Source organism: Camelina sativa, chromosome 9 (genome assembly GCF_030686135.1).
Source record: "Camelina sativa cultivar CO46 ecotype springtype chromosome 9, ASM3068613v1".
NCBI lineage: Eukaryota > Viridiplantae > Streptophyta > Magnoliopsida > Brassicales > Brassicaceae > Camelina > Camelina sativa.
The window spans coordinates 24,055,887-24,077,036 of NC_141888.1; the positions used below are offsets into that span (position 1 = coordinate 24,055,887).

At 35.4% G+C, this 21,150-nt stretch overlaps 2 protein-coding genes, 1 long non-coding RNA gene and 1 pseudogene across 4 annotated transcripts; 3 read left to right on the forward strand and 1 right to left on the reverse strand.

Moving 5' to 3' along the window:
• Positions 1-3,204: 3,204 nt before the first annotated feature.
• On the forward strand, positions 3,205-4,092 carry LOC104711241 (uncharacterized). Its single transcript, XR_755226.3, has 2 exons — positions 3,205-3,598; positions 3,759-4,092. It is a non-coding gene; the product is annotated as an uncharacterized LOC104711241 (long non-coding RNA).
• A 447-nt stretch (positions 4,093-4,539) lies between these two features.
• On the forward strand, positions 4,540-9,700 carry LOC104711240 (ABC transporter A family member 7). The gene is made up of 16 exons (XM_087467858.1): positions 4,540-4,921; positions 5,245-5,608; positions 5,694-5,773; positions 5,872-6,016; positions 6,239-6,358; positions 6,456-6,580; positions 6,701-6,859; positions 6,961-7,123; positions 7,202-7,327; positions 7,425-7,508; positions 7,616-7,962; positions 8,042-8,242; positions 8,368-8,477; positions 8,616-8,700; positions 8,807-8,935; positions 9,075-9,700. The coding sequence occupies exons 1-16, from the start codon at positions 4,850-4,852 to the stop codon at positions 9,567-9,569; spliced, it is 2,805 nt and encodes a 934-aa protein (XP_087323984.1). The 5' UTR covers positions 4,540-4,849; the 3' UTR covers positions 9,570-9,700.
• Positions 9,701-10,059: 359 nt separating this feature from the next.
• On the forward strand, positions 10,060-14,580 carry LOC104711243 (ABC transporter A family member 8). 2 transcript variants are annotated; one of them, XM_010427928.2, is made up of 18 exons: positions 10,060-10,209; positions 10,289-10,601; positions 10,687-10,751; positions 10,836-10,980; positions 11,080-11,199; positions 11,275-11,399; positions 11,511-11,669; positions 11,749-11,911; positions 12,015-12,140; positions 12,232-12,315; positions 12,397-12,740; positions 12,827-13,027; positions 13,109-13,218; positions 13,315-13,399; positions 13,493-13,621; positions 13,715-13,820; positions 13,920-14,008; positions 14,131-14,580. In XM_010427928.2, exons 1-18 carry the CDS (start codon positions 10,138-10,140, stop codon positions 14,407-14,409), a joined length of 2,715 nt encoding a protein of 904 aa, XP_010426230.2. In that variant the 5' UTR covers positions 10,060-10,137; the 3' UTR covers positions 14,410-14,580. The 2 variants fall into 2 exon arrangements, with proteins under 2 accessions (XP_010426230.2, XP_087323985.1); XM_087467859.1 differs by lacking the exons at positions 13,493-13,621; positions 13,715-13,820; positions 13,920-14,008; positions 14,131-14,580 and having other exon boundaries at positions 13,116-13,218; positions 13,315-13,400.
• Positions 14,581-19,887: 5,307 nt separating this feature from the next.
• LOC104715373 (putative CCR4-associated factor 1 homolog 8 pseudogene) lies at positions 19,888-20,841 on the reverse strand (annotated as a pseudogene).
• Between the last annotated feature and the right edge of the window lie 309 nt (positions 20,842-21,150).

Consider the following 21,150-nt stretch of genomic DNA (forward strand, 5'->3'; position numbering starts at 1 on the left):
CAATCGACATCAGTGGTGGTGTCGGTCGACACCAATAATTTCTGGTTCGACTTAAATGTCGATTTGAGTCTGTTTGGTTTGAGGAAACCATAGAACCGGGTTACTTAAGTGGAAATCGACGCAAAAGGGTTTTGGGGAAGTTTTTGTTTGTCGTCGTTCCATAATTTTTGAGAGAGAAAAGAGAGAAAAAAGTGTTCTTGAAGTTTTGGTGATTTTTGGGAAGATTGCTGGATATTCTTGGGAGATCTGAGGTTAGGAGGGTTATAGAAGTTTGCTAGTAGTGTGGGATTCGTCGTTGTTGGTCAGAAGCTTTCTGCAAAGAGGTGAGTGCATGACCATCTCTGATCTAAGCCTGAGATTTCCTTTGTCTTGTTTGTTTGGTTTTGTTTGTGGTGTTTTCTTGCTTGTTATGGGTGCTATAGGGTTCCTACGGATTCATATAGCTTTGGGATTGAGTTTTCGACGGATTGGAGGTGATGAGAAGCGAGATTCGACTCTCGGCTTCGAGCAGATCGTGTCTGCAAAGTCAATGTCGATCGACACCAGGAAGGTGTCGGTCGACACCATGGAGCAGCATCGATCGACATTGTGGGGTAGTGTCGGTCGAGACCAAGAGCTAGTGTCGGTCGAGACTTGGCTGGTGTCGGTCGACACCTCCCTTCCAGCGAAGACGATATTTGTTTCCTGGTTTGTATGTCTTGATTGTTGATTGTTTTGGACATTGGTATCTCAGTTGCTTGTGTGTATAGCCCAGTAGATGGAAGGATTGCTTCACTGAGTGTTTATCAAATACTCATGCATCTCAATTTGTGTTTGTGGTGCAGGTAAAGGCAACGGGTGATCGTGGAATCAAGGCAATGAAGAGGAGGATGTTCTAGTGGCTCGATTGGTTGTTGTCTGGCTTCTGTTAGGTTGCTAGAGTTGAGTCAGTAGAACATTGTTATGATGCTGGTTTGATGTTTTATTGCTTACGCTGATTGATTTAATATTGTTATCGAATTATTGGTTATTGGATATTGGTATCTGTTGGTTATTTTTCGCTGCTTGGTTTGATTGTGGTTAGGTGGCTAGTGGGTATGTGACCACTAATTATATAATTATTAATTTTTTTTTTTAAATGGGTCGGATCATTTCACTGTGTCTGTGTCAATGTTTCTGTTCCTTGAGCCCCATTTGGTTAAAAATATGAAAGGTCTCTTTTCTCTATGTTAGGAATGGTCCGGGCAAGAATTCATAAGGGTTTGTTTTGCGGATACATTTTGGTAATTCCTATGTACTTGAATAAATGCAACTTTCAGTGGGTGAAGAATTTAGCCGGAGTAAAAAAATCTTTTAAACTTCAACAAATGTGGCCTCATACAAATGCTCCTCTTTTAGGTTCAAAAGTCGAATATCAGAAGTACCTACAAACCTATCCAACCACTTTACAATAGTTCCTAGTACAGACTATACTCTCACCCCCGAATCACTTTTGGTACTACCGTCCACAACAAAGATTGCAAAACAGGTAGCAGCTACTAGAGAAACCGCTGCAATTATGACCAGTGGACTCACAGTAGCACCTTAGAAGACTGGCATAACAAGGAACAAGGCGAGCAGAGAGGAGAGTGGCGGGAGAAGGTTCATGAACTGAGAGTTGTACCCATATACCATGAAGATTAACTGGATGTGCAATGAAAGACATCCAATCCCAAACGCCAGAGAGTAGTCTTGCAAGACGAGGAAAATGAACCATACGGCTGTGAACATCAGAGTAGCAACGAAACCTTCCAATGGTCCAAAGTTTCTAGGAGACACCAGCTTAAGGTGTCTGTGGGAGCATCCTTCGGCTGACACAAGAGTAGTTATAGCGACATAGATCATCAGAGTGAAATGTCCAATATAGAGTAGTTATAGCGACATAGATCATCAGAGTGAAATGTCCAATATACTTGTTGGTGTCAGATAAGTCTTTGAAGAATGAGCTGGTGGCAACTGAGGAAGCTCCAAAGACACCTACAACCATAGTAAGGAAAGGTAAAAAGCTCCACAACCCTTCTACTCTAAGACTTTTGGAAGACTGGTTCCATCTCGTGAAATATGTACCTTAATGACTGCCAAACAGGTTTTTGTTATCTTTGAACTAGAAAAAATGAAAATATTGTTTTAAAGAAAGGACAATTCTCATAAATACCACTAAAATAAGTTTTTTTTTTCCAAAATACCACTTTTACTTTTATTTTTCAAAAGTACGACTAAGATACGTTATTTTCCAAAAATATCATAAAATTAAACTAAAGTTTTAATATTCAAAACTAAACTTTAAACCCTAAATACTTAACCATACCTCCTAAAAACTATACCCTAAATCTAAAATTATCAACCCAAACCTAGAAAAATAATTTCACATCTTTAAAATTAATTTTTGTGTTTGCGGTATTTTTGGAAAAAATAATTGTGGTATTTTTGGAAAGAAAACTTAAAGTGTGGTATTTTAGGAAAAAATAATTAAATGATGGTATTTTGAGGAATTTCACTTAAAGAAAAGTAATACTACTCTTTTTATTTTTATTGAATTGATATTTTGAATTTTTATCTTGTGCGTAAAATATTGATTTTCTGGAGTTAAAAACTTAAATAATTTTGCCACATGTCATGGACTCATGGAAAGTAATGGACTATATTTCCACATTCATAAATTTTAGATTAATTAATAATTAAACTTTAGTTCTTAATGTCAAATAGCGAGAGCAATATATAACCAAAACATATAAGTTTCCCTGACCTCTTGCACCTCATACAAGTTTTTTACTAATTTTTAAGAACAATTACATTCAAGAATAAAATACACAATTACATTAATCGATTTCTCAATTAGATTTGTTTTTGGATTTATACAGACTTTGTCAAACACTAGGAACTCTAAGATTAACGTGAACATTATTTGTACACCTTCAATAATTTGAGTTGATGTTTGTTACACTACCAAAAGTGGAAAATTGTAATTAAAAAAAAAAGTAAATCAGGTTTATTATATCTGATATGTATAATTTTCTGGTAACAAAGAAAATTTAAATATTTCCTGGCATATATAAAATAAATCGGGGATTTTTCAGAAACTTTCCCTTCCAAAAAAATAATACAAATTAATTATTGTCAATGGTTTATTAAAAAAAACTGAAACAAGACTACTGGTAAAAAAGAAACTGAAATATGACTTTTCGTATGACATCAATTCATATATCATCTGTATAAATAATTAGTGTTAGAGAGATAAAAAAGAGTTTCTCTCTCTTCTCTCTCTCAATTTTTCAGAGAGAGAAACTCGACATCGGACTTTTTCTCCGATGGTATCCGTCCAACACCAGATCCGGTGTTTGGATCGGTCTTCGCTTCCGTCATCGACCGTTCTCGTTTGACGGTGATGGACGGCTTTGCTTCCGGCATGAGTTGGCCTCCTCGGCGATTCATGTCCGGCTTTGACTCCGGTGTGCGTTGGCCTCTTTGGCGACGTCATATCCGGCTTTTGACTCCGGTGTGCGGTGGCCTCTTTGGCGGTGTCATATCCGGTTTAGATCCGGCATGCGTTGGTCTTCATGGCAGCGGATGTTCGGTTTAGGTTTTTAGCTTTTTTCTTTTTATGTTGTTCTGTTTTTTTAGGTTGGGTAGATCTTCTTTGTTTGAAGGTTGATAGTTTTTAGAAGAAGAAGATTAAGATTTTCACATTTGATGGAGTCTTCGTCTCAGCAATTTGGAACACGCCTTTCTTGTGGGTGCAGATCGAGCTTCCTCCGTTGTTCGCCGGTGTTTTTCGGCCGGATTAGACGTTTTCCGGCGATACTTTCCGATGTCGGTGACCGGAGACCTGTCGACTTCAGACTCTTCGACTTCGCACGTGTCCTCTTCAACGCTTCCTTGGTGCCACGTGTCTAGTGATTCTCAGAATTAATCTTTAATGAGGGGTTTCTACCTTGGGCTTGGACCTTTTTATTTGGTTTATGTATTTCGATTTCTGTATTTGGCTTTTTGTTGGGCTTCTATAGTTTATAATATTAGCTTGGCCTTTGGCTTTATATTATAAATAAAGACAATAGTGAAAAAAAAAAAATAAAATAATTAGTGTCATTGGTTTCGAATCATGCATTGCTTCTTGTCCAAGTATCTGCCACATGGGAAACTTTTCTTTGAATTTGAACAAAGCTATTATTTTAATTGAATTTATTAAGAGGCGTCAAAAATTTCATAGTCAACCAAAATAACCCGAACACTTTTTACGTGAGACAATAAAATAGACTAGTTTAATGATTTACGTTCACACGTGATTACGTCTGAGATGACCGCATTAATCATCTTTTTATGCCAATTTTAAAACTTTTATTCAACATATAAAAATAAATAATTAAAACTCAACCTTGTCCACTAGTTGTAGAATCTATTGGGTCGTGGGATCACTCTCCTCCACACAGCTTCCTACCAAATTTACATTGAAATATTCCTCCAATGTTGCTTTCTTGATTTCGTTGAAATTATTTACTTCTCTGTTGTTTTGTTTGACCATTCAGAATTAAACTAATTAATATCATATGTAACTAATCAAAACGTAACTTAGCAAAGCGTGTGCATAAGGGTAACATCGTAATTTACACATACCGTCATCTGATCTCAGTTCTTCTTCTCCTCTCTCCGCCTGCTTTATTATATATGAATCCCAAAAGGCGGTGATTTTGATTTGTTCCCTTCTTCTCTGTTCAAAACTTGGATTCAATTTATAATTTATCTAAACCCAAAACAAACAAAATAAAAAAAAAAAAACCTAACAAACAATAGATAAAGAAGAAACAGAGAAATCGAAGAAATCTTCATCAATTCAATGGCGGATCCAGGTCCTGCCAGTTTCTCAACAAGAGCCAATGCCTTACTTAGGAAAAACTTAGTCTATCAGGTATCTAATTACATATATAATTCGTTTTCTTCTCCTCTACGGTATCTAATTACATACATAACAGTGTTTGTTTCGTCTACGTACGTATAAATCGTTAAATGCGAGTAGATAGATTGTGTTCTGTGATTTTTTCCGATTTGTTTTTTTTTTTTCTCTATATTCGGGAACTTGATGATGGATCAGTTTCTACAATATAATTAGTGGCTAAATTTATCGATTATCCAACATAATTACAGATTTGCTACAATGTTATGGTTATGTTGTTGTTACTATCCGTAGTTTTGATTAATTCCGTCATTGGTGTGAATTTGCGTTGGGTGTAGAAACGGTATCTATGGAGCAATGTTCGGGTCATCATGATCCCTTTCCTCCTCTGCGTATTTCTAGTCTTGATACAGCTCCTCTTCGATACTCAAGTTAACAACTCTGCTGATAACCAATGTGGTTGCGAATTGGTTGACACGAATGGGGATGGTAAACTCGAAAACACTTGCGGTATTCAGTATTCTTCTCCGGATCAAGCCTTCTTTTGTTCCATCCCTAGTCCTCCTCAGTGGCCTCAGTTGTTACAAATACCGCAGCCTGAACGCCGTGATGTTAGAGATCTTCGTGATGATTCTTGTAGACGGACAGGGACTTGTCCTGTGACTATACTGTTTACTGGAAACAACCGTTCTCTTGGAGGAAGTATGTTTCTTTTTTTTTTCTTCTTCTTTTTATCCCTTGTTCTTTTGGTATTGTGTTCACTGGAACTTGTTTTTTTTTTGTCTAGCTGTGTCTGGGAATCTGCTCACTAATTCTATACCGGATAACTCCACTGACCTTTTGCGTACTTTAGCTGATAATGTCTTGGTGAGTTTCTGTTGTTGGAATCTGTTTGTTTCCACTGTAAAGTGTGTGTGTGTGTGTGAATCTGTTTCTTAGCTTTTCTTTGAGCTCATATGTTTCAGGGTACAACAGGTGAGCCAGATTTCACCAACTATCTTGATACAGGGATTGCCTCAGATCTTCCCATCTACAGTATCCAACCTCGGTGCCTTCTCAATGCTTCTTTACCATTCTCTTTCGGACAACCACCTCTCAATTTTACCAAAGGTATTGCATTATTTTCAATCTCATAGATGTTATAAGATGTCAACTAGAGGGATACTCAAATTCTAGATTTGTTTATATCAGTGTTAGTTTAATGTAATCTGGTTTCGTTCTATGATCTATCCCAAATTTGTTAAACATGATACTTCTTTCGTCCATATATTTTGTCCTCTGAGGAAAAATTCTTGTATAATTATTTTAACTTGATGGTTGTGTCAAAACCAGAGTTAAAATGTGTTCAAGGATTGAATCTCTGGAGAAATACTTCCAGAGAGGTCAATGACGAGATTTTCAAGGGCTATCGGAAAGGAAATCCTGAGGGGAAGATAAATGAGATTGCTGCAGGTTGGTCAACTTCTCAGTAGGTTTATCTATCTATCACAATAACAATGCTTTATATGCACATATGAGATTTCTGACTCTGATTTTTTTGTTGCCTTAGCATATGATCTCTTGGACACGGATAGGAACAACTTCAATGTGCGCATCTGGTATAATTCAACATACAAGGACGATGCAGGAAGAAGACTTATTAAGTTGGTCAGAGTTCCCCGCTCAGTCAATTTGGTAAGAAAACAACAATGTACTCTAAGACATTCCTCATCATTGCATTCTCAATATGATTTTTTTACCATGTGGAACTGCTTTCTTGATTGAAACTGAGGCTTACAATTTGCGAAAATGCAGGTGTCAAATGCTTACCTTCAGTTTCTACTAGGCCCGGGGACAAGAATGTTGTTTGAATATGCCAAAGAAATGCCTAAACCAGAAACAAGTCTTCGTCTGGACATCGCGTCTCTGATTGGTCCCCTGTTCTTCACATGGGTTATTCTTCTTCTCTTCCCTGTAAGTTTGCTTTCAATAGACTACTTTACGTTTTATTTCACAAATATTCACTCTGATGTATAGTGATCTATAAATTCATATTCAGAGCCATTTGTTTGCAGGTGATCTTGTCGTCATTAGTGTATGAGAAACAGCAACATCTAAGAATTATAATGAAAATGCATGGGCTAGGAGATGGTCCATATTGGATGATTTCATATGCTTACTTTCTTACCATATCCGTGTTATACGTTATATGTCTGATGATATTTGGGTCAGCAATAGGTAATTGAAGCCTTTCTCTCAATATATACAGGTCTTGTTTTTCCAATCTGTGTCTTTATAGTTGTTGGTTCCCTGCAGGATTGAAGTTCTTCCGGCTTAATGACTACAGCATTCAGTTCGTATTCTATTTTCTCTATGTAAATCTGCAAATCGCCCTTGCCTTTCTAGTTTCCTCTCTATTTTCAAAGGTCAAGACAGCAACAGGTACTTAACTAGCATTGTGCTTCTTGAATTTGATCAAGAAGACGTTGGGGTTTAAAACAAGCTAATGAGTTTTTTTTCTCATTTGTCTTGAACACAGTTGCTGCTTACATATACGTGTTTGGATCTGGACTTTTGGGCTTGTTTCTACTCAACTTCCTTATTGAAGATTCATCATTTCCTAGTAAGTTATTATGATCTTGAAGAACGATGCTCAATACACTCGTTTGTACTTTGTAATGTTCATTCTCACAATTGACCAAGGTTTTCGATATAATTATACTTTTCCAGGAGGCTGGATTTTTGCCATGGAGTTATATCCTGGCTTCTCCATATACCGTGGGCTGTATGAGTTCGCACAATTTTCATTCCGGGGAAACTTGAGAGGGGAAGATGGGATGAAGTGGAATGATTTCAGTGATAGTGCAATGGATGATGTTTTTTACATCATTATCGTTGAGTGGTTTCTAGCGCTCATTGCAGCGTACTATATCGATAAGATTTCTTCATCCGGTAAAGACCCGTTGTTCTTCTTGCAAAACCCTTTCAAGAAATCTCCTTCTTTGCGAAGGCCTAGTTTGCAAAGGCAAGGCTCCAAAGTCTCCGTTGAGATGGAGAAACCAGATGTTACTGAGGAGGTATGTCCAAAGGATTCACAGTATATATATTACATGTTCTGGATAATTCTGTTTCTGATAAAAGATTTATCCAAATCAGAGAGAAAAAGTCGAGCGGTTGATGCTTGAGTCGAGCACAAGCCATGCGATTGTATGTGACGACCTGAAGAAGGTGTATCCTGGTAGAGATGGAAACCCACCTAAATTGGCAGTCCGGGGGTTATCTCTTGCAGTGCCTTCAGGAGAATGCTTTGGCATGTTAGGACCCAATGGTGCAGGCAAGACCTCCTTCATCAATATGGTCAGTATCCAAATGGACAAATCTTTTGAGCTGAATGGAGCTTAGCTAGATTCTACTTCTAATATCATTGCTGATTGATGATTATAATTTTGTAGCGTTACTAATATGTAATGTATTTTGGCCAGATGACTGGGCTCCTGAAACCAACATCTGGGACAGGGCTTGTTCAGGGTTTGGATATATGCAACGATATGGACAGAGTGTACACCAGCATGGGTGTATGCCCGCAGCACGAGTAAGTTTTCATTTCATTTTGTTCTTAGCCAAGAAAGCACAAATAAACAGTTTCTTACTCTTCCACACTATAATTGTGTAATTGTACTTGTGATTGTGATTGTGATTGTGATTGTATAATCGTTCTCTTATTGTGCAGCTTGCTCTGGGAAACACTGACAGGAAGGGAACATCTGCTGTTTTATGGAAGACTTAAGAATCTCAAAGGCTCTGATCTCGACCAAGTAATTTATCAATCTTACTTCCCTTCTATATTACTCCAAAACTTATCAAAAGATACAATTTTACGGTTGCTCAATCCATCTCTCATCGTTATTGAACTCACATTAGGCTGTGGAAGAGTCTCTTAAGAGTGTCAACCTTTTCCACGGAGGAGTTGCCGACAAACCTGCTGGGAAATACAGCGGAGGTATGAAAAGGCGGCTGAGCGTAGCCATATCGCTTATTGGTAATCCTAAGGTACACCATTGTCTGAGAATCCCTTGTTCGCTTATAAATAGTACACTTAGTAACCATTGACCTTCATAAGTAGTACACCTAGAGAGTTGAGCTCTTTGAAGCTTAAGGATTTCGTTTTCATTTTCTTTTACCTATGAAGGTGGTTTATATGGATGAGCCAAGCACAGGACTTGATCCAGCGTCGAGAAAGAACCTATGGACTGTCATCAAGCGTGCTAAAGAAAACACTGCGATAATCCTCACAACCCACTCAATGGAAGAAGCAGAGTTTCTCTGTGACCGATTGGGTATTTTTGTGGACGGAGGCTTGCAATGCATTGGCAACCCTAAAGAACTGAAGGGAAGGTACGGTGGATCTTATGTGTTTACAATGACAACATCTTCAGAACACGAGCAAAAAGTGGAGAAGCTGATTCAAGAAGTCTCCCCAAACGCCAAGAAGATATATCACATCGCAGGGACTCAGAAGTTTGAGCTCCCAAAGGGGGAGGTTCGGATCTCAGAGGTGTTCCAGGCGGTGGAGAAGGCCAAGAGAAACTTCACGGTTTTCGCTTGGGGACTCGCAGATACAACTCTTGAAGATGTCTTCATCAAGGTTGCTAGAACCGGTCAAGCCTTTAATGTGTTCTCTTGATCTTATTAGATCCATACTTGTGTTGTCCATAATATTTGTTTTTGTCAAATTGCTACCACAGATATCATGTATATTACTGGAAAATATTATACAAGCTCGTGAATTTTCAATGAGATTATACTTGAAATGAATACTACAGCTACCTTAAGCAGGCGATACAACACAACAACCTTTAAGGCTTAAGCATTGGTTTTACTCTGTTTTAAAGGTTTATAAAAATTGGGATTAATCTGAAGAAAAACCTAAATTCTGGCAATAAACAACTTATATCTTTGTATTATTAATTATTATATTCATGTTTATATTGGTCTGGTAAAGAGTACATTTGTTGGGTGAAAAATGCAAGAAATAATATTACTTGACCTACACGAAATGACTAAAAAGAAAATACAGTGCCATTGTCCAATACCTATATGCCACTTCAGTAACGTGTATCGTTAAAATGTTATCTCAATTCTTGATATTTTTGCTATTAAGCTACTTGATTAGTATGCACTTCTTCTTTTTGTACATCTAAGAAAACATTTTGAGATTCCTGAGTCCATCGAATCTTCTCATATTCACTGTAATGGCGAATTCGAGTCCTGCAAGTTTCTTGACTCAAGCCGAGGCTTTACTTCGGAAGAATTTAGTTTTCCAGGTTTCAGTATACCTAAACTACTAAAACGGCTAAAACAGGGTAAAACGTTACAATGAAGTTTCGTTTATTTTTGATGCAGAGACGGAACATATGGAGCAATATACGTCTCATCACGATCCCTTTCTTCCTCTGTATACTTCTGCTTGTTGTTCAAATGCTCTTCGACACACAATTTAACGACGTTCATGGCCAATGTGGCTGCAAAGAGAAAGCTTGTGACTTAAGGTATTCCACTTCAGAGCAAGCAGCGTTTTGCGCCATTCCTAATCCACCACAATGGACTCCGTTACTTCAAATCCCAGCTCCTCAATACCGAGCCACGACCCCACAACCGAGCCATTCTTTCCCTGCAACTTTTCTCTTCACCGGAAAGAATCAGTCCCTTGGAAAAAGTATAAACCCTAATTGGAGATGAAATGTTCATATTTTTTTTTTTTTTTTTTTTTTATGTTACCATGACATTGTTTGTTTTGACAGTTCTAATGGGAAATATGTATAGCAATTCATCTGAATTTGATGGAAATTTAGCCAATTATGTCTTGGTAAGTGCATAAAACAATGTATTATCTTGATTATATATATTTTTTTGTTTTCTCATTCTCTGACTTTATAATATATATATACAGGGCTCAGCATCTTTCCCTGCATACACCAATCATATGGACTCTGCTTTCATCTCAGATCTTCCCATTTACAACATCCAACATGAATGCTCACCAAACTCTTCCTTCTCAATATTAACCCACCAATCACCTCTTGCTATCCCTAAAGGTATAAAAAACAAAACAACATCCCATTTACAATATCAAAATCTTAATTCTATTCAACAAAGCTCTTATAAAAACAGAGGATTTTGTTTCTTATGTCTAGAGGTAAAATGTGTCCAAGGCTTAAATATGTGGGTGGATAGTTTATCCGATGTGAACAGCGAGCTTTTTAAGGGCTACCGAAAAGGAAATCCAAACAAGAAGATCAATGAGTTTGCAGGAGGTCTTTCATCATCATCTCATCTACTTTCTTTGAAATAGTTGTTGTATGTAATCTTAAGAACTTTCCATTTTATAGCTTTTGATTTTCAGAACACAAATGGGAACAATCTCAATGTTTGTGTTTGGTACAACTCCACCTACAAGAACGATACAGTGGTTCGACCTATGGCTCTGATTCGAGTCCCTCGCTTAGTTAACATGGTGCATATATTTTGTGCTTAACCCTTTACTCAAACATGGATGTTATCATTTAATTACAACACAATCTTAAGCTCATATTTGTGTTTTGTTTTTTTTTCTGTAACTTTTCAGGCATCTAATGCATATCTTGAGTTCCTAAAAGGTTCTGAGACAAAGATACTATTTGAGTATGTCAAGGAAATGCCTAAACCAGAGACTAAACTGAGCCTAGATATCGCCTCTCTAATCGGCCCGCTCTTCTTCACATGGGTCATTCTGTTATTATTCCCTGTAAGTCTTTACATTATCATAACGAAAACATTTTAAATCATTCTTCATCTCGGCTTTGATCGGTTGAATCATATTATAGGTGATCTTAACAACACTGGTCTATGAGAAACAACAGAGGTTAAGAATCATGATGAAAATGCATGGACTTGGTGATGTTCCTTACTGGATAGTTTCATACACTTATTTTCTTCTGATATCGATTCTATACATGTTGTGCTTCGCAATATTCGGTTCAGCTATTGGTAATAATAACTCAAGCTCTATCCAATTAATTTGCTAATTTATATTATCTCTGAATCTTTTTATGTTCTTTCTCAGTTCTTGATGCTTTTACTTTTTCTACAGGGTTAAACTTCTTTAGGCTTAACGACTATAGTATCCAACTTGTCTTCTTCATGATATACATAAATCTTCAAATATCACTCGCCTTTTTAGCCTCTGCAATGTTTTCAGATGTTAAGACTGCTACAGGTACTTTATTATCGCGGTTTTGATTCAACATTCGTCAAATTAATCAAGTTCGTTCAGAACTTACTATTACATTTTTCATTTGAAATTTCAGTTATAGCATACATATACGTCTTTGGAACCGGGCTCCTAGGAATCTTTCTTTTCCAGTTCTTCTTGGAAGATCCTCTCTTCCCAAGTAAGTTCTCAAACTCGAATCAGACCTTATCGCTAGATTTATTATCATTCATGTGTTTTTTTTTTTTTTTTGTTTCTCTAGGAGGATGGATAATTGCAATGGAGTTATACCCTGGATTTACTTTATACCGCGGGCTATATGAGTTGTCACAGTCTGCATTTGCGGGAGATTACCGCGGAATTGATGGAATGAAATGGAGAGATTTTGAGAATAATGGAATGAAACAAGTTACTTGTATCATGCTCATTGAGTGGCTGTTACTTGTTGTTTCCGCATATTACATTGATCAAATCACTTACTCTAGGAAACATCCATTCTTCTTCTTCCTACAACAAAACTCTTCAAAGAAGAAACAACATCACTTCTCTGACAACCAAACTTCAAAAGTTGTCCTTGAAATGGAAAAACCAGATGTGTGTCGAGAGGTAAAGAGAGATGAGAAGATCAAGTTCAGCTTACAACATTGACAAGGCTGAGTAAGATTTTTTATGCATCTTTTTTTTGGTGTCAGAGGGAGAAAGTAGAGCAGCATCTACTTGAATCAACTGGAAACTGTGCGGTTTTATGCAATAATCTTAAGAAGGTGTACTCAGGTAAGGATGGGAATCCTCAGAAAGTTGCGGTAAGAGGATTATCTCTGGCTTTACATCAAGGAGAATGCTTTGGCATGCTTGGTCCTAATGGAGCAGGCAAAACTTCTTTCATCAACATGGTTCGTTTGAATTCAAATTAAATCTTCTGATCTTTTGACTAGTGAACTCCACCTCTTTGGCATACTAATGTTTCTGTGTAGATGACAGGAATCATCAAACCATCGTCTGGCACAGCATTTGTCCAAGGTCTTAACATACTAACCGATATGGACCGGATATATACAACAATTGGAGTCTGTCCACAACATGAGTAATCTCTAAATATATATATATATAATCTCTGTTACTTTTCTTTACTTTGAGGCTGTCCTGTTTCTTAGTCCAATTTCCATTGAATATTCTGCAGTCTCCTGTGGGAGAAATTGACTGCAAGGGAACATCTACTGTTTTATGGAAGACTCAAGAATCTCAAAGGGGTTGTCTTGACACAAGTAACTTTATGTTTTGACGAGATTGGTTTGTGAATGACTTCATGTATAAAAGCAAAAACTGAATACTGATAGAGTTTTCTCGGGTTTCATTAGGCTGTCGAAGAGTCGCTTCGCAGTGTCAACCTTTTCCATGGAGGGATTGGTGAGAAACAAGTTGGGAAATACAGTGGAGGGATGAAGAGACGGCTCAGCGTTGCCATTTCTCTCATAGGAAACCCCAAAGTAAATTGAAACCTCTTTTGGTATCTAAGATCGTCTATAATAAGATTATTTTAAATCTCGTTTTCTGTATTATGTCTTTTGTGGTTTGTCAAGGTTGTTTACATGGATGAGCCAAGCACCGGGCTTGATCCAGCCTCGAGGAAGAGTTTATGGCATGTAGTAAAACGGGCTAAACAAAAAGGGGCGATAATACTCACGAGTAGAGTGTTCTAAGCTTCATATCTCCCTTTGGTTTGCCACTTATATAATGTCATCATACAAACAAAAAGAAGACTTCAGGTTTGGTTTTATGTTTCAGCACATTCAATGGAAGAAGCTGAAGTTTTATGTGATCGTCTTGGAATTTTCGTTGATGGTAGTTTGCAATGCATAGGCAATCCAAAGGAGGTACAAACTAAAACACATCTTATATATATACTTAAAATCGTTATAAACAGAGAGTAACTGAATTCACGACCAATTTCATAACCTGAACTTGAGCCCGTCTTTAACTGTAACCTTAATGACAGTTGAAGGGTCGATATGGAGGATCCTATATACTGACGGTGACAACTTCAGAGGAACACGAGCAAGCAGTGGACAAATTAGTTGATACTATTTCTGAGAATGCAAAGAAGATATATCGAACGGCGGGGACTCAGAAGTTTGAGCTTCAAAAGCAAGAGGTGAAGATCGCAGAGGTCTTTCAAGCATTGGAGAAGGCAAAGATGATGTTTCCGGTGGTTGCTTGGGGACTCGCAGACACAACTCTTGAAGATGTCTTTGTGAAGGTTGCTCAAACTTCTTAACTAATTAACAACGTTTTCAATGTCTTCTATATCTTGACGACTTGACCAATCTCAATCTTCTTTTCATCTTATGTTAAACAATTAGTACTCCAATTGATAACTTAACAAAATTACATTATATACTTACAGTGTTTTAATTTTCTAATTTTTCTTATATTATTTGATTTCCAATTAATTTTGTTATTACAAATACTAGGTATGGAGCCCCCGCGATATCGCGGGGAAGTCATTTTAGTAAAATATTTATTACAAAAAGTCTTTAATTAAATTTATTAATTAATTTATTGGGATTCTAAACTATTTAATAAAAATTTCAAAAATACAATTTGTTGAAACATTTTTTATATTTTATTTGAAAATTATTATTTAAAAACTAATTTTACCTTCACATGTGATTAAATAAAAATAATTATCAATTCTACACACATCAAATTAAACAAAGTTGTATGATTAAATGCCATGAGATTACTTTTTATTCAAAAAAATATTCTTAAAAAAATAATCTTACCTTCACATGTGATTAAATAAATAATTATCAATGCTACACACATCAAATTAAACAAAGTTTTAAGATTAAATGCCATGAGATTACATTATAGTCGTGTTATTTCGTTCATATTTATTCGTTGTAACCTTTCGTTTCCATCTTTTCGATGTCACATTTTATCCGTGTCTTTTCGTCGTAACTTTTCATAAATTTTTTTAAATGAATAAATGCAAGCTACAGTCGTGTCGTCTCTTTGCAACATTACAATCATCTTTTTGTATATTTTATGAACCGCTACAACTTGTGCACTTGTTGTCAAATATGATATGTAAATGATTATATTTTAAATTTTCTTTTTTTCTTAAATGCTAAAATTATGAATACATTGTATAAGACACTATAAATTTCCTAAATAACCGTTTAATAAATTAAAAATATTATTTGAGGACCATTCTTAATGACATAAATTTTATTTTTTAAAATTCATTTCAATTAATTATTTTATTATTTTTTAGCATAACTCAAACATATTTTTATTTCTATTTCCAAAATCAATTTTTACTTCACAAAAGTGAGTATAAATATTACTATTCAAACAATCAGTAAGAAAATTACCAATCCTCTAAAATTTGAATATAACTTAACAGAAAATTATCACATATTTTATTTATTTGAATCAAAACTCAGTTATAATATTCATAAATAAAAATTAATATATCTATTTTCATAAAGGCAGTATTGTAAATGAATATATAATACGAACAACTATCGTTTTATAGATGAAACATATATTTATATAAAACAACTTATAGTCATTAAACATTTTGGCAATTATAATAGATTATATATATATGGTCAATCCATTGAGTGTACTTACTACTTATTTTTCTCCGCATAAGATGTTGGTTACTTATCCTGAGTCATACATAAATAAATAATGTAATAAATCTTAAAAGGAAACAATAATAGTTAGAAATTATAACAATAATATTTAGGTGTATAATGTAGCATCAACAATGTGCGCGTCTAAGAAAAATGGTCGGCCAAGGACGGCCGGGTTCATTGCTCTCACGCACTCCTCTTAGAATCCAAAATCTTTTTAAACTTTTAAAATATTTTGATATTCAGTATCTTTTGTTGTTAAGATTTTAATTTGAGCGTATTATGACTAGAACTAAATATGCAAATTTCCTTAACATATATGAAGTTGTAGATAAGTCTTTGTCGTCAAGATAGTTTATTGGACAATCATCTTAACCACCAATATTTATGTTGATCACCGGTTTTCCATCTTCTAATAAACTGAATATTTCCAACAGTAGAAAAATAGAAATATTTTATTTTTGTTTTCACCTTGATATTTCATAATCATATATTTTTTAAAAAAATAGAAATCTAGAAATAGATATTGTTTCTAAAATACAATTAGTTTTCTAATCAAAAAGCATGAGAATAAAAAAATATATACGAACCAATATGCTCTCATTTTCTGAAGAACCAACTTGAACCACATTTATAAACAGCAAAAAGCAAACCTTTTGGTTTGGATTCATACCAATAGAATGCTAACCCTCAAAGAAGTATATGGTTAAAGAAATCATCTTAAGATTACTTAAACGGAAACAAAAAAATTATAGAAATATATTTTAGTATTGTAGACACAACCATAGATATCAAATTTACCAAACAAATTGCAACAGTTCATGAAATAAATCAAAAAATTTAATGGTTCATCAAATAAACAAAATTTGTCGTGGTGTAATTAAAAGGTTGCAACAATTCATTTAAATATATTTTAGTTATTTAAAACTAATAAATAATAATTTATATATGAAAAGTTCATCCAAGTGATATGATCTTAAATATTAAATATACTAATGTTGTAATGGTTCAATTAAACGGCTAAATATATTTTAATAAATTAAAAATAATTATTTATGAAGATGTATATTTAGAGACTGAATATAATTAAATATTACAATGATTCACAAAATATATCAAACTGCAACTGTTTGTAAAGATTGAATATATATAGATTTCTAAAGATGCGAACATTTGAATAGACACAACTGTTTGTAAGAGACACAACTCTTCATTTAACAGACACAACTTTTGAGAAAGACGCAACCGTTGTTATTTTCTTTCAAAAAAAAAAATTATTTTACGAAAAGGTATGACGAAAAATCGCAACAGTTGTTGGTATTTATTCAGATTGTTATTATTATATAGATTTTGTTCTACATGTACATGTCAATTCTTGTCGACTTTGTTATTACAAATATTTTGTTCTACACTTACTCCTAAAACTTTACAAAAAGAAAAGTAATTTTGTCAAAGTTTGCATGTTTGTTAAAGTTCATCTCTTATATATATATATATATATATATATATATATATATATATATATATATATTTTTGTTATGGTATCAAATTGCATGAAAAAGAAGACTTTTTAGAATGTCACTTTTCCCACAACAATATTTTTTAAAAATGCTCTCTTTCTAATTAAAAATGTCAAAGTATTGAAATACACTCAAATAAGTGTGTAACCTTCTAAATGTATATACAAGATATCTTTATACTAGTATAAATTTTTTACAAATACCATATGAATATTTTATACAAACCTTATAAATATCTTGTAAAATATTATAATACCTTATAAATACTTAGAACAAGTCTCCAAGTATCAGCTCATCAAGAAAATACTTTCTAAACCTTATAAAAAAATTATAAACTTTTGAATATTATTTTAGAAAGACAGATAAAGAAAAGACATTTTTAAAAGTTCTCATGAAAAAAATTGTGAAGAATTTTAGTTAGACATGATAACCACTTTTCTTTACGTATAATTGGTTCTACGAGAATAGATTAGGATTTTTAATGTTAGGTTCAAGGTGATGCTGCAAGGTCTCAAAGTTTTTGGCTGGTATCACTAAAGAAGTTTCTGCATACAAGGTGTTCGACAAAACGACTTCACAGGAAGAAAGAAAGAAGAGGAGATGTTTGAAAGCTCGGAGGTTCTCAAATTCAAACAGTGGAGAGAGTTGGCTGCAGATTGTGGGATAAAGGCTGTGTAGAGAAGTTTTTACAAGGGGACAGTTTTTGGGAAGCTTATACAAATATGCGTGACAAGTTGCAGGAAAAACTCAAACATGGAATGGTTCTTTATGGGACATCATGTGTCTATCTCTGCAGATGGTACTTCTCACTTGTGGACATGAGTGTATATTTTTCCGTGAGAAAGCAAATGCAGAGTGCTCCGCATGTTGATAAAGGTACATGGCTTTCTGACGCTAGACTGGTTGCTCCGATGCTACTCCTCTATACACTGGGAAGATGTTGCCAATTGTGACTGTTTCAAAATCAGTTGGCGACAAGCAGACACAGTTTCTCTGTGGTACTTTACTGTACCGGCTTTGGCATAAATGGAGAACTAAACCCATACGAACATCCTGAGGAGTGAAGCAAGGCAGTTTCATATTTACAAGTGAAGTTTTTATCTTGGGGAGAGAAATCAATTGTAGCTACTGTCACAAGGAAACCAGAGAAGTGTTCTAAGTCTTAGAAATTCAAATATAAACAGAGAACCGTGGGAGCTGTTCGACCAAGCCTCACATCATGTGTCAATCCCTACAGATGGTAAGAATGTCTACTTTTCAGTGTGGCACTGTTGGAAGAACAAGGATGCAAATAGCCAATCATTGGTAGGCTATAGATGAAGCTACTATGATTCTTTACATAAAACTGGATGGTTTAAAAGTTGCGATGAGATTTTTGAAGTTCCTGAGACTATTCTTGAAGTTGTGTACGTGTTGAACAATACCAAATCAATTCTTCTGATGCAGAAGGAAAAGAGTTTAGACTCTTGGAAATTTACATTCGATCTGCAAACAGTTGAACACATTCTGCAACAGAAGGCTGTTGAATCAAGCTTTGACATTGAGTATCTAGTATGTCCACAGAACAAAGCCTTTTCTACATGGCACAGATGGAAAAGCAAGTTCCACAACCATTTAACTTCTTGGAGTGGTTGCAAGGCTGGGTTTTGCCTCAGGAGCTTACAAGTTGGCGTTGCGAAGTTTGTAAGTTTGTATTAAGTTTGACTCAGGAGCTGATGAGATTGACTGCAAGGTTGAATCAAAAGGGTTTCAGGTTGTGAAGCAAAGAAGGTTCAGTTTCTGCAATATTTGATTCAAGTGATTATGAGTAAATCCTAGAAGCTAGCAAGGGAATCATGTTTTGCAGAGAAACAACTGGTACATCAATCACTGTAACATGCGTATGGTCTGAACAGAGTTACAGAGAGGCCATGGTTTTAGGCAAACATTTTTTTATTTCTTAATCCTTACTCCTAATAAACTTTTAAAGAACATAAAATATATCTATGTATATAGGAGACTATGATGGTAATTGTAAGCTTCTTTTGTCAGTTTCTGTGATTCGTCTGCCAAATCAGATAAAATGGGTTGATTGGTTTGTCTAATCTTGATCTAAGTAGGGCAGCTAATACTCAATTTAAGTGGTGGAGTAAGCACATAATCTCAATACCACATTTGTATTCTTGATTTTTGGGAGAAACCATACCCTGAGTGAGTGATCTGGTTGCAGAGAAACTTCTTTGTCTTGTTATATGCTTCACTACCATCTTACACAAAACATGTCTTGAGATAATTATAAAAATTTTAGCTCTCAAAGAGACTTGATTACTAGGGAAAACAGACACTGGTTTTGAGAAACTTGTCAAGAAAGAAAGACAAAAGTGTGGAACTAAACAATAAAGAAAAACTCATCTCTTTCATCAAAATCTGGTACAAAAATATACATTGGAACAATGAAAAAAAAAAACTCAACTTTTCATCAAAATTAAATCGAATACAAATATATACATTGAGACAATACTAACATGAAGAGATGTGTTGTTGACTAACACTAAACACATCAAAGTTAAAGGTAAGGAGGACTAATTCAGCAGTGTTTTCCTTGAGATTTTAATACATACATAAGCTAGGCCCATAGCCAAAATCACCAAAAGGAGGAAACCCAGGAACAAACATCGGATTGAGTAGCGGAAACAGTGGTGGAGGAGGCGGTGGTGGTGGTGGTGGAGGTGGACCGTAGCATCTAGTCATCATGGCAAGGTGTTGTTGTCTGTGCTTTAGACGATCAGAGATGATTCTATAGCCGAGTCCATAAACAAAGCCTTCAGCCTCTTGCACATCGTGGAAAATGTTAGTCATCTTAACGAAAACCCTAGCGGTTAATTCGCTATCTGAACCGGCGTGGTGAGCAGTACCAACACGGTCAAGTCCCAACGCATCTGCGAGATGTTCTAAACCTAAACGGCAACCAAGCCCTTCGTATCCACCCGCGATAGCTTTCAGATCAAAAACAGAGCCGCCGAGGGTTCTAGCTACGGCTTTCGCAAACATCGCAGCAGTCACGGGTAAAGACTCTCCACCGGTAAGACACTTCAACAAATATCCAATGTCATACAACCCATGAAACGTCACCCAAGTGATGTTCCTCGTCGTCTTCAGAATCCATGAGAGATCATTGAAAAAACCGTCGATTTCAATTCCTTGGGCCCTAATCTTCTTCAGATCTAGACCGTTGCGTTTTAGGAACTCGATGGATTTCTCGTTTCTGGCGTCTTCAGCATCTCCGAAATCACAGAAGTTGATCTCCCAAGTTCCACCGACTCTTCCGTTGCTGTCGAACAGAGTTAGACCTAACTGGATCAGTTTTGTCTTGTTTACGCTGAAGCTCATGTCGGTGTATCGTTGATCGTCCAAAGCGTGTTGTGGTGTATCCCTCAAACTACCAGGAAACTCTGTATCAAACGCTATACAACGGTAGTTTCTTAGACAATCTCTGATCGAACTCATCTCTTCGTCACGATTCCAACTCCAAATCTCACGGCAATTTTTTTTCATCGAACTCATCTTGTTTTTTTTTTTTTTGGTATAGTAGGAGAAGCGTGAGAAAAAACAAAAATAAGAGAAATACAATATTTATAGTAAGGAAAATTTCCTTTTTCCAGTATTGTTTATTCTATTCTTCCCCTTTATATGACCGTTTGAATTTTATTTTATTTCTCTTTTACAAACACGGATAGGGAGGTCGAAACTTTTTTTTTTTTTTTTGATTAGTTATAATTACAGAATTTCTTTTCCATTATAGAATTTTGGACATCTTTATTTATTTTTGTTTTGGTTATTAAAAGATATAAAAGTCAGTTAAACCATTTTCTC

Bases quoted from the DNA above. Each gene is read 5' to 3' on its own strand.
- LOC104711240 (XM_087467858.1), top strand. From the start codon at position 4,850: ATGGCGGATCCAGGTCCTGCCAGTTTCTCAACAAGAGCCAATGCCTTA. The intron at 4,922-5,244 runs GTATCTAATTAC...CGTTGGGTGTAG, and splicing joins GGAAAAACTTAGTCTATCAG to AAACGGTATCTATGGAGCAA. The intron at 6,359-6,455 runs GTTGGTCAACTT...TTGTTGCCTTAG, and splicing joins GATAAATGAGATTGCTGCAG to CATATGATCTCTTGGACACG.
- LOC104711243 (XM_010427928.2), top strand. From the start codon at position 10,138: ATGGCGAATTCGAGTCCTGCAAGTTTCTTGACTCAAGCCGAGGCTTTA. The intron at 12,741-12,826 runs GTAAAGAGAGAT...TTTTGGTGTCAG, and splicing joins AACCAGATGTGTGTCGAGAG to AGGGAGAAAGTAGAGCAGCA. The intron at 13,400-13,492 runs GTAACTTTATGT...GGGTTTCATTAG, and splicing joins AAGGGGTTGTCTTGACACAA to GCTGTCGAAGAGTCGCTTCG.